Source organism: Zootoca vivipara, chromosome 1 (assembly GCF_965207765.1).
Source record: "Zootoca vivipara chromosome 1, rZooViv2.hap1.1, whole genome shotgun sequence".
Classification (NCBI taxonomy): Eukaryota; Metazoa; Chordata; class Lepidosauria; order Squamata; family Lacertidae; genus Zootoca; species Zootoca vivipara.
In genome coordinates this window covers 104,860,934-104,873,714 of record NC_142582.1, presented here as the reverse complement: position 1 = coordinate 104,873,714, position 12,781 = coordinate 104,860,934, and the positions used below count along the sequence as shown (strand labels likewise).

The 12,781-nt window shown below is 39.0% G+C and overlaps 1 protein-coding gene across 8 annotated transcripts in view; it reads right to left on the bottom strand.

Annotated features, from left to right (window-relative positions):
- Positions 1–2,491: 2,491 nt before the first annotated feature.
- YLPM1 (YLP motif containing 1) overlaps positions 2,492–12,781 on the bottom strand; it is a 49,251-nt gene continuing 38,961 nt past the window's right edge. For 5 of the 8 annotated variants that reach the window (XM_088672239.1, XM_088672248.1, XM_035108491.3 and 2 more), the window contains 4 exons: positions 12,012–12,063; positions 4,519–4,649; positions 3,175–3,356; positions 2,492–2,884 (listed from right to left, as the gene is read on the bottom strand). In XM_088672239.1, the coding sequence (XP_088528365.1) occupies positions 3,210–3,356; positions 4,519–4,649; positions 12,012–12,063 (330 nt within the window). In that variant the 3' untranslated portion in view covers positions 2,492–2,884; positions 3,175–3,209. The remainder of the gene's footprint in view (positions 2,885–3,174; positions 3,357–4,518; positions 4,650–12,011; positions 12,064–12,781) is intronic. The other 3 variants (XR_015950576.1, XR_015950589.1, XR_015950574.1) reach the window with 1 other exon arrangement.

Sequence of the window (12,781 nt, the reverse complement as noted above, 5' to 3'; positions counted from 1 at the left end):
AATACTATTCCAATTGTTCATCTCTTTCTTCGCCCTCTTGCCATCTCTCCCTTCTTGCAAAAGGGGGTGTATGGGGTGTTAGGGGAGGGGTAGGACCTGGGGATGACGACATCATGCTCCATCTGGGGTAGTTTGTCCATCCTTGGTCCCCACCTTGCATTCAGCTGTCACCTGTGGCTCCTAGAAGCTGTCAGCACAAGCCAGCGGCTGCACCTGGAAATGGCTTTGACTGGCCAGCTAAACCAGGTGAGGATAGCTGATGAGTTTCAAACCCTCGGTGAGTTAGGGACTTCTCCTGCATGCGAAGACAGGCTCCAGTGAATTGAGTGGACAAGACCAATAGTGAGACCAATGGTCAAGAAGGTGGGTTCTGTATGTGATGTAGAGGGGGCTTGTCAATCTGAGAACGTAGCACATCTGGGAGGAAATAAACACCTAAACACCAGCTGCCTTGCGGGATATCTTCGGGAGAAGAAAAGTCTAAGGAGGAAACCCTACACAAATCTGGAGACATCAGGATGGCATCTTGTATGTCTCTTTCCGGCAACTCCTGCAGCCAAGCTGGTGCCAAACTACTGCTCTGCTTTCATTTGGACCACATAAATGAGGCCGAGAGGGGAGTCTTGTGTCTTGGCAGTCCAGGACCTCCATACATGCTGCCCACGCTTGTGCCCTGGAGGGGTCACTTTTGTGCTGCTAATGCAGCAGTTTGACTTCGCCCTCAGGGGTGCACTCCACTATCTCGCTTGAGATACAGATGCAAACAATTGCTACATATTATATGTGTGGCAAGTTGTCCATAGGTGGTGCTATCAAACCATAGGAGTCAGGGAAAGGTGAATGAACACATAGAACAGGAATACAGTGGTACCTTGGGTTAAGAATTTAATTCGTTCCGGAGATCTGTTCTTAACCTGAAACTGTTCTTAACCTGAGGTACCACTTTAGCTAATGGGGCCTTCCCGCTGACGCCGCGCCGACACCGCACGATTTCTGTTCTCATCCTGAAGCAAAGTTCTTAACCCGAGGTACTATTTCTGGGTTAGCGGAGTCTGTAACCTGAAGCGTCTGTAACCCGAGGTACCACTGTAGAAGAATTGCAACCACAAATATATAAATGACTCCACATAATGTACCAGACTATAGTATGATGCTTGGTAGTATCAAAAGGCACCAAAGTTGTGACTGAAAATGATGGTAAACCAGCAATTAAAGTACAGTACAATTACTTACATCCAGATACACTAGTATGACAGGAAGATTCAGACCTGAGTTAAAGAAGATGCAGTGAGAATCCTAGGTCTTCCATTTCCCCTACTTCATTCTGCAAAAGAGCAGTAAGCCACAACAGCCATCTTAACTAAGTACCATGTGGAAATAAGTTGGTTTATATATGAAAGGCATCACTACATAAAAACTCACAATTCAATTAGTCACCTCTGCAGAGTTCAAACATGAGATTCTACTGAGCATCTTTATCTGAAAGATCCAGTAATTATTCCCTTTGTCTTCTCACAAAATTGTGAGTTTCATTTAGAAACAAAGAGTGCAACTCTTGAACTTCATAAGGTCACAAGAGCTTCTAATTTCCCATGTCTCCTTGTAATTACTGTGAAATGCAGGCCCACAAATAGCTTACCAAACAATAAAAAGTCACAGTGCAACAAAATAGGAAAGTATACATATGAATAAGCTTTTGTAGCCATTTAACATTCTGCACTGTATCCAAATATTCTATTGTTCATTCTGGGAACAGTTTCCAAATTATACATAATTAATCAGACTAGAAAATGTCAAGTAAACAAATATATTACAATAATAAACCATTCATTAAATACTAAACAGTGGTCCTCCTTCAATACAGCAAAAAATGCCCTCATCATTACTAATGTACCCATGAATAAAAATAATTTGCTAGGCAATCACAAACTGATTGGCTAAGAAGAGTTAATGAAGCATCTTTCAAGACCACCACCACCACCCTTTTCTAAAAGAAAACTAAGATAGCAATGGTCTCATTCAAACGATTTGGCACCTTCTCCATCCTTATAATTCATAACACAATCCACTGAATTGGAACTTGAAAAGGACAAAAGCAGTTCATTGCATTTGTTTGTTAGCAAGCATGCAAAACGGAGCATGTAACAAGACAGAGAGAACATTGTACATTAAGTTGCTTGACCATCCTCTTTGAGGCAAATCATTTTCTCTCCAACATAAAATAAAGCCTTCTTCTTAGGACAGTTGAAATGGCTTTTAATCTCCATGCACACACTAATGCTTTCTGGCGTTAGTATGCACATTTAATTTTTTGTGTGAAGAATAAAATTGTTTTGAACAGGAAGTTTATAAGGAAACATGGCATGTTAATGACCAAGGGCTCCAACATTCCGCAGAGAGTTGAAGGGATCATCTTTTTAAGCAAACCACACAAACGCACACACACAAAATAGAGCAGCCTATATAATATATGGTCGACTAAGTCATTCACTAGGTTGGTAGTGAAAGTTTATTGTTCTGTTTTCTAGTACAATAAACTACAAAGTTTGTACAGTAAAAAATAACAGCCACAAAGCAACAATGCAATTGTAATGCTGACATTCTGCGACAGTACAGAAGAAAAAATGTCCATGGCTTCATCTTTCCACTCTACTGCACGCATAAAAGCTAGAACTACTAATTTTAACACAAAAACCTTTCACATTTAGATGCAAGCTCCATATAACTTGGGGGTGCTGGATATCACCAGGTAGAATTCCAAGGAATGCAATAGGGAAGAACACAAAAAAATGAAGTTTCAAAAGAAAAGAACCGCACAACTCTCCAGAGGGCGAATGACAAGTTCCACATCACCTTGTGTTCAGTTCTCATCAAAGCAAACTGCCTGCAGGGAAAAGGAAACTGTTACAGAAAAGTAGTTAGGTTTTGGGGACTGTGAGAAAAAAGCAGACTGCTGTTCAGTAGTCAGGCTTTCCCCCAATTTTTTGAACTGTGGCATTCCAATTCCCTCTAGCCACAATGCATCATATAGAGGAGATTGGATATCAAATAGACATGCACAACTGACAAGTCTATCTATGCCCTAATGTCCAAATGATCATCGAGCGGAGAACGCTATCATTGTTCCTTCTTTAGGTCATTCTCAAAAACTCACCAAGACACAGGAGCTCTTACCTCATAGGTAGAAAAATTCTACTTGACATGTTGCATCAGATGTACTTTGTACGCTTGAGGGCTTTCTCAGCAAAATGACCACTTTCATCGGTGATTTTCTCCCAATCCGTTTGTCCCACCACAAAACCAATGGCCCTCTTTCTGTCTGCATCCTTTTTTTCTTCAAGGTCTGCCCACCTTACCTACAAAGAACACAGCATTGGGATGATACTCAGTTCCAGAAAACGAAGCAAGACATTTTTGCCAATAATACGGTTTCGTGCTCAGCGAAGGCTTCAGACAACTTAGAAATAGGAAAGGCAACTTTATTGGTTCAGCATTCTACAACGCTCAAAGATTTGCGACCCTCACAAGTTTGCAAGTAGAATTTATTTAGTGTCATATTTATTTATTGAATTCCGATCCCACGTCTTCTTTCAAAGAGCATAGGAACTAGTGCTCTAAATGTGCAAAGCAGGGAGTCTTTCAAGAAGATTTTTGCCCCCTCTTCAGTAGATGTGAAACTGTTCACAAGGAATTCGCTGGGGGAAAAGAGTGAACCTGTCCCAGTTGCTAAGACAAGAGAGATGACATTCCTTGGCTCTGCTCCATTTGCATTTAGTTTAGTAGTTGGGCAGGAAGGGGGCATGTATAAAGATGCACATCCAAATGTGTATCTTACTACTGTAAGGAAGGGAGTGCAGAGGATGTCCAGATGTGATTCTTCCATTTGCATGGCATTACTTTCAATGGTATGCATGGGACAAGGAAACTGCCAGCGGACTGTAGCAAATTGTCCAGGCAATGAGGATGTACTCCCTTCCCACCACAATGGATGCAGGTGCGAAAGTGAAAGCATATGTGGAAAGAAGTGCAGGGTTTTTCCTGTGTCCTCTCCCCACACCCCCTCCAATGTTGGGTACAAAAAAATAATAATCATTAAAATTCGGCTTAGCGCTAAGTGGAACCAATCATTCTTCAGGGAACCTGTATAAACTTCAGGACAGCGCTAATGTGTGTCCTCAAGTCATATTGCAAATCTATCAAATACACCCATATTTTCCATTTCCCTACTTATTTACTGTTTCCTCATCTTCTTACTAAGAAGTCTCTGCTGCCTTTAGCTATAAATGCGCACTACTAAGCTTTGCTATTTTCCTTGTTTTTACCGGAGCATGACGAGATACGGATTTTTAGAAGAAAACTTTGGGAAGAGAAATGGAATCTAATGGGTATTAAAATGAAAGCAATGGCCCCACTGTGCTTCCAAACATAGATTAGCTGACCCAAACATATAGTTCATGCTTTATGAAAAACTTTCTGGGTGAGACACTCTGAGACATTAAACCAAAATTACTATATTACCCTCTTCTTTCCAGGTTCAGAAGCACGGGTATCATAATCATCTGGAAGCTGAAGATAATCTTCCATTCTGCTGGCAATTGCTTCCCAATCACGCCTTCTCTTAGCACCGGTTCGCAAGCCATCCAATTTGTCTGAGAACAAACATACAGCCTCAGGGTTAAAGGGAAAAAGCTCACTTGTGTAATGCCCAATACAAACAAGATGCATGGGAATGCTTTCAGAAGGGCAAGTTGTTATCTTATAGCAGTGGTATATGCAAGTTGCTGGGTGTCTTCATGAGTAAAATGGTAAAACCCATTTTCACTTTTTTGAAGCAGCAATCTGTGATGATACAGGAGAAAAAATTGTGCTGGATAATCATACAAGCCATATAATGTGGCGATACTTGAACATGCTTTTGAAATGATACAAATTTAAATACTAAAGAAAGTTTTTAATACCTTGCCTTATGCCAACGCTGTGGCAAATGCATATCAGTGCACCCGCCAGATATCTACATTTATTTTTGAAAGACTATAAGACAGCTTTTGAACTGCCTGTGTTGGAGTCAAGGACATCTGACTTGTGGTGCAGAGCACCAGCCATAAAAAGAATAAACCCACAAGCAGTTTCTCACATTCTTCCTTTGCTTGAACGGATATGACTGGCCTCATGTGAAGTTCAGTATTACTGCTCTAATAAACTTTTGGTGTGATTGTGATCAATTTTCTTTAAAAATGTTTATTATTAGGAAATAGTTGCTACTGGCGAGAAGCAAATTGGTATGAATAGGTGAAATTTGTGACAGAGCTCACAAATATTTTCTATATGCATAATTTGCTTCCTTCCCATTCATAACATACTACACAATTTAAATAATGTACTACACAATTGTAAAATTAGGTATACCAATATATTTTAAGTGTACAACAGTATGTTTAATGCTAGAGGTTGTCTAAATGGTTCCCAGAGATTGCTACTGAAATGAGCAAACCCCAAAGTATCTGTTTGTAGAAAGAGCCTTGCCTATTTACTAGAAAGCAGAAAAAAAATCAATTTATTAGAATTGCAAAAATTAGGTTATGTATTAATCCAGTGAACCAAAGTAGCAGCTATATCTAATTTAACATCAAATTACAAAAGAGGTTTCTGTAAATCAGAACAAAAAATGTTAAGTATGAAATAAATTCCATTCAAATAATGTAAACCCCATTTTTCTATTTTTGCTGGAACTACTTCAAGCCTGAAAGATGATAAGTACTATTAAATTTACTCAAAATTATATTATTTGGAGGAATAATATTTATCTATTATTTAGCTACACTTACATTAACCTGTTTTTAAAAGTTAAACATGCTAAACATATCCAATTAAAAATGGCAGTTACAGCTCCAAAGATACCATTTGCCAACAGTCAGATATATTGGTAAGTATTGTTAACATTCTGCAATAATAGAAGTGTTTTGAAGTCTGAGTGTTATGCACAAAATTGCTCAGAAAAAAACATTTTCCAGCAGAGTTTAGAATCACGAATAGCAACAATTAATGTATAAATGCCATGTTAGCAGATATCTTTACATATTCATTTAAGATTATAAGTGATATAAGATATGAAGTTGGAACTTGTACAAAAGAGGGCCAGGAGCCAAAATGTGCTTGTGTATATGTTGCAAATTTTTCTTTCCGTATGTCATTCTTCAATGCTGCAGAAAATCATGTTCCACCCCATCTTCAAAGCAACGGTGGGGGTGGGGCTATAGGAGGGGAGAAAATAACTGCTGCTCATGCAGTTCCTTGGACACTGATCCAGGAATCAAATTGTTCTGAATGAAAGCATAAACTGGCATATCTGATCATCAACATAGACGAGTTTATTCCCTCATTCAGGTGGGATATGAATGACGTATGCAATAGAAAAGTGAGAAATAGGTACTGAACAAAAAGTCCTTGTTCATTCAGTGACCTGTTTCATAATATTTCGTTCCTTTTCATTGTGTATTTTTAAAACATGATGTAATTTTAAAAGGTATTATGGCACAATTTCTCCTGCTTGTTTCCAATATGGAAGCCCTTCAAGCTTCTGATCAAATGCCATTCACATTGATATGCCTGTATTTATTTCTGACCATATATAAATATGCTATATTGAGTAAACTTCTCCTTAAGCTTTTTTCTGTAGTTATTCCACAAGCACATCTATGGTACACTGAGGATTCCAAACACTGAGGTTTTTTTACTACTCTAGTGACCTCATTGCATTGTTATGTGTGGTGTTCTTTGTTGCCTACAATTATCTTCCTTGTAAAATAAATTTCCACGAGGAAAGGAAAAAAGTGATGTGAACCTAAAACTCTGCAAAATTCAATAAATACTTACCTCAATAAACATAAAACAAACAATGAGCAGCTTAAGATATAAGGTGCCAATAGTGATAGCCATTTCACACATTGTTTTTATAAAACAGTGGAGACGAACATTAGATCTGTTTCCCATGAAGTTTGATTTGGTACCAAAATCATGTGGAGGGAAATGAATGAAAAGCGTCACTGCAAATGTGAAGTTGTTAGAGGGACTCATGATCACTTAGCAGCAGTTACATTTTTAGCTGGGGTAATAATTCATTTGCAAGCAGGTATGCAAGGAAATTTCAGGTAAAAATTCAGGAAAATTCAGACGAATGCCAATGCAGGATTTTATGTTATAGGCAACATTTACTACAATAAAAGGTTTAGCATTTTACATACATCTATGAATCGGGAATCTAACACAGTGGCATTTCATTGAGGTTTATCAGGGAGAACTCACAGGGCCAGATCGCAACATTCAACAGCATTTTGTTTCAGATCTACTTTGGCTGATGAGCAGTATTCCTACACAACCTAAATGATTTTCTTTCTAAGTTGCCCCCATAAAATAACTTTCATCAGGAGGGAAGGGAGGTGGGTATGTCAACTATGAATATCACTGGCCATGGTACTTCTGGTATGTTAAATTGGGCACAGGAGGGACTGTGCTTCTGTTCCTATGTCAGTTCCAAAAGGTACTCTGCTCCATGGAATTTATGCTGCAAGGTTCCAAAGATACCCATCTTGAGTTCCTTGCTGTGTAATGTGCATCTGAAATGACTGAAAGAGGTCACCTGCAGATCTGGTCTGAATTGTCATCAGTATTAACATTTGACACACAATTCTCTTTCAATCTACTTCAAAATGGACTACAGAAGCTCTGAACATGTGTTTGAAATTGGGAAGGAGGTGGGAATAATAAAGAGAGACCTTCTGATTAACTTTAATCAGATGAAAGCTTAAACATTCTTTTTGTCAGAGTGGTCAACCAGACACTTCAGGGAATCCCACCAGAATGGCATCAGGCCAACAGGCCCCCCCCCCACTTGTTGCTGGTACCCAGGAACTGGTAGTTAGAAACACTGCAAAGTAAGATTGAAGTACTGTTGGCTGGTGATGTAGCTGAGCAAGAAAATATTTGGACAGTTCTTGCTGGGCTTCCATTCACCCTAAAGGATTGGGTTTGCAGCCTGGTGTTGTTAGGTCTGGTTTTGCAGACAACTTCAGTACCCTTCATGGCTCATAGCACCTTTTAAGCAACCTCACTTGGTACACAAATCATGGCCATTTTTTGAAAAACAAGATCTGACTAGAGTTATGCATGCCTTGATAACATCCAGGTTAGAACAGTGCTATTTGCTTTAGATGAGGTATCCTTTCAAGATCATTCGGAAACTTCAAATAATTTAGAACAAAGTGGCAAGTCTTACCTAGAACTGATAAGACTGATAGAAGGAACATTCTCAATAGCACTTAAAGAGGTTTCCTGTCTACCAATTTGTTTCTAGGCACAATTCATGATGCTTGCTCTAATTTATAGAGCTCTAAAGCATTGGCTTGGGGCCAGGTTAGCTGAAAAACCACCTATTCCCTAACAAACCTGCCCAGTTATTGTCTTCACAGGTTCTACTAAGCATGCCCCTACTTTTGAGTTGACATGGAGGGCAACAAAAGCTGGTGCCTTCTGGCTCATTGCACCATCTGTAGAGCTCCCTTCTAATGTCCATTTGCTTAGTATCCTCCTTTGACCATTTTCAAGATGCCAGCTAAAGACACTGGCTCTTTGCACACCCTTTAAGTGGGTTTTATTACCTTTGTTTTCACGGCTGTCTTAAAACTGCTTTGAGAGATGGTTAAAATTGCTTCTAACCCCCATCGCCCCAATTGCTGAAAGTTATGTTTTGACAATGGACTGAATTATTTACTTAGACCAGTTTCAATACCCTTGGAAGCTGCCTCAAATCACAGCAGCACTAATATTTTAAAAGTAAATTAATGTAGGACTCTTCCTTATGTGAAAATGTTACTGCTGGAAGTTTTACATACAATGTTCTTATGAGACTCTTGGTTTGTTTACAACAGTCACATAAAGACAAATTGTGCCTCTACAGTGAGTATGTGACCCCAACAATTATCAGTTCATGAACACACACCTCATTCAGCATCCACCCAACCATAAGGGCAACATGGTAAGACAGATGTTTCCTACCATTTGTTACAGAGCAACAGTTAGAAATTACAGGAACCCCCAGGTACAGAGTAAGCAAGGGATGTTTCCTATATAACTGTCATTTCCTCCCCACTGAATGTAGTATGCACATCTGAATGTATTCTATGCAAATCAAGATGTACTGCTTTCTCTTGCTTCTGAACCTCCAGAATTACCATCAGAAACCTTGACCACCAGTTTCAAGTCACTAAATATCTAATTTAACCTAATGGACTGAAAGCTCATGAAACTACTATAATACTGAGACGATAGTAATGGACACTCTCTGAACTTGAAGAGGGACTGAATATGTACAAACTCTCAATTATGCATTTGTATATAAAATTAATTGCTGAATGCAAAAGGAAAAACTTACTATAGTCAGATACACAAGAGTATATGAGGTCAAAATGCATGCACTCCCATAAGAAAATCATGTAACTATTTACGAACTATGTTAAATCCATCAAGATTTTACACTACGCAGGTATGACAAAATATGACATTGAATTAGAGACAGTAATATATACATTTCTTGCATGTGAAGACTTTATTAGGTAGATTCTTTTCAACTACTTAGCTCTCCAGCATGATTTTGGCTGATATTAGGAACTTGCGATGCTCTTTTGAGATTTCAATAGCACATCCAACAGAACTTAGCAGCAGAAAAGGTGCCACAACTGAAAAGGCTATTTTATGCAAATAGTACAAGCAATGAAATAGTCTCTTTACACTGCACCCTAACACTGAGTATGAGTGTATACACTGTGTGTGTATATTGTGAGCATGCACCAATATTCAAATTCAAACTCTCAAAGGTCACCACATACACTTTGTTTTCCAGCTTATGCTACATACTCTCAATGTAATCCAAAGCAGAGCGATAGCTTCTCAGGTAGCATGTTCAATCAATCAATTCTAAATTGATTATGGAAACCCTTTCCCTCTGTTGTATGATTGACACCAACCCAGACTCATATAGATATCTGCTCTGTAGTTTAATATAGATGATTTTATTTATTGTTTCAGATGATTTTTTAACTTTAGCATTGCCATTGTGTGTTACATTAATTTTTACAGCAATGAGACTGCTGTGATAAAGGGCAGGTTATCAGTTCTTTAAATACATAGACAAATGCTTAATATGCCTGCAGTACCTAAAATCCTGGAAGTTAAAGGTACAATGGAACCTTGGAAGCTGAACGTAATCTTCTCTGGAAGGACGTTCGACTTCCGAAACGTTCAAATTCAGAAATGCTGCTTCCAACTGGCTGACAGCTAGGCTTTTTGCAGATCAGAAGTTGCGTCGAACGTTCAGGTTCCGAGGAATGTTTGAAAACCAGAACATTTACTTCCGGGTTTTCAACATTCGGGAGCCAAAACGTTTGGGAATGAAGCGGTTTGAGAACTGAGGTTCTACTGTACAATGAAGGGGATGGCGTACTTTATTAGTATTTTGTCCAGCAAAGCTTTCAAGACTGATGATGGAAAGCAGCACTAATGGTTTAATGCAATCTGTTTAACAGAGAAACTGAAAAGTAATGGGAGTTCCTTTATGTCAACATATGTCGTATTGTTCGGCATTATGTATATATTATTTCTTTGATTATTTCTTTCACAAATGTGCTTATAAAATTGATTTCAATGGTCAGGCCAACTTCCTTTTGAATAAGGTTTATTCCCAGGAATCATATGAAACAAAAGCTGCACTTCTACAAAGCTTTCTGATGCATTGTTTAGGCTGGTCAATTAAATTACTGCATTATGGCACTAGTATAAGAGGAAGCATGCTATTAAGGAAGATAGTTGAAAATAAACGTAAGACAGAAACAAGATGAAGTATGGTCTTCATATCTTCACTCAGAAGTATTGAGGCTTAAAGAATGTAAAGACCCTGAAGGACCAGGTGCGCAGCCTGGGAGTCATTTTGGACTCACAGCTGTCCATGGAGGCACAGGTTAATTCTGTGTCCAGGGCAGCTGTCTACCAGCTCCATCTGGTACGCAGGCTGAGACCCTACCTGCCTGCAGACTGTCTCGCCAGAGTGGTGCATGCTCTGGTTATCTCCTGCTTGGACTACTGCAATGCGCTCTACATGGGGCTACCTTTGAAGGTGACCCGGAAACTGCAATTAATCCAGAATGCGGCAGCTTGACTAGTGACTGGGAGTGGCCGCCGGGACCACATAACACCGGTCCTGAGAGCTCTACACTGGCTCCCAGTACGTTTCCGAGCACAATTCAAAGTGTTGGTACTGACCTTTAAAGCCCTAAACGGCCTCGGTCCTGTATACCTGAAGGAGCGTTTCCACCCCCACCATTCAGCCCGGACATTGAGATCCAGCACCAAGGGCCTTCTGGCAGTTCCCTTGTTGCGAGAAGCCAAGTTGCAGGGAACCAGACAGAGGGCCTTCTCAGTAGTGGCACCCGCCCTGTGGAACACCCTCCCAGCAGATGCCAAGGCAATAAGTAACTATTCTACTTTCAGAAGACAGCTGAAGGCGGCCCTGTTTAGGGAAGTTTTTAATGTTTGATGCTGTACTGTTTTTAATATTCGGTTGGAAGCCGCCCAGAGTGGCTGGGGAAACCCAGCCAGATGGGCGGGGTATAAATAATAAATTATTATTATTATTATTATTATTATTATTATTATTAGACTCTATTATCCTCAGCAGCTCAGCAGGAAATGCAAATACAACTCACTTATGTGAATGGTAGAATAAAAGTAACTGCATCAACCAAAACACACAAAAAGCTACAAGTTAAAGGATTTGATTATTTGTACATTTTCCAACAATAAAAGTTAAGTGCATATTACACAGCTCATAGATATTTGTATTTTCAGAAATGGTATACTCAATTCATATCATTTTGCCTTAGGTAAGTGTTCAGAGCTGCAAACAAGAGACGTACAAATATTGTCATATATATTTTACTTGGAAAAAGAAATGAAATACCCACCTAGTTTTGCTTCAGAAGTATCCATCTCCCATTTGCTTTTCGGAATGTAACCCTAAATCATATACAGAGAGAAGCTCGAAGGATTAGAGAGATATAAAGAGACATAACATACATTTAAATTTGCAAAAGCATTATACAGCAAACATTTCCTTAGGGCTACCTGAATGTGAACTGTGAATGGGAAAAATGTTTTTTAAAATGCAAACTACTGCAAAAAAATAAAAATAAATCACAATTCCTTCATATCCAGTGCAAGAAATCACTCTCAGTAAATAAAGGGCTCCTGAGTCGGTTTATAGCAACAACAGTAGAAATACATATTACATTTTTCTCATTGTGGCATGATCTGAAGTATACTTGTGACAAGTCACAGAGACCCATGCACATCATGGCTCTCCAGATTTTCCCAACTCTGTGTGCTGCATCACAATGCCCTAATTTTTGGGAGGGGGAGAGGGTGTAGCAGGAAGGAGGCTTAAGAGGTTCTAGGGTCTGAGTAAAGAGTTTTACCAGTTGTTATTTGCATTCTTTCCAGAGTATTTTCCACAAACATAGGTTCAAATTATTTATTCTGAAATAGGTATCTTTTTTCAACAGTACAGAAGAATTCCGCAATTTGTGTTCTGACTACATAGTGCATTTTTATTAAACAATTTTATAATGGCACAAATATTTAATATGAGAAAACAAAAAAAATGCCGTGCGAATCCAGTTTTATTCCTTTGGCTAGCTTTAGATTATATTTTATATATGAGGATATATCCATATGC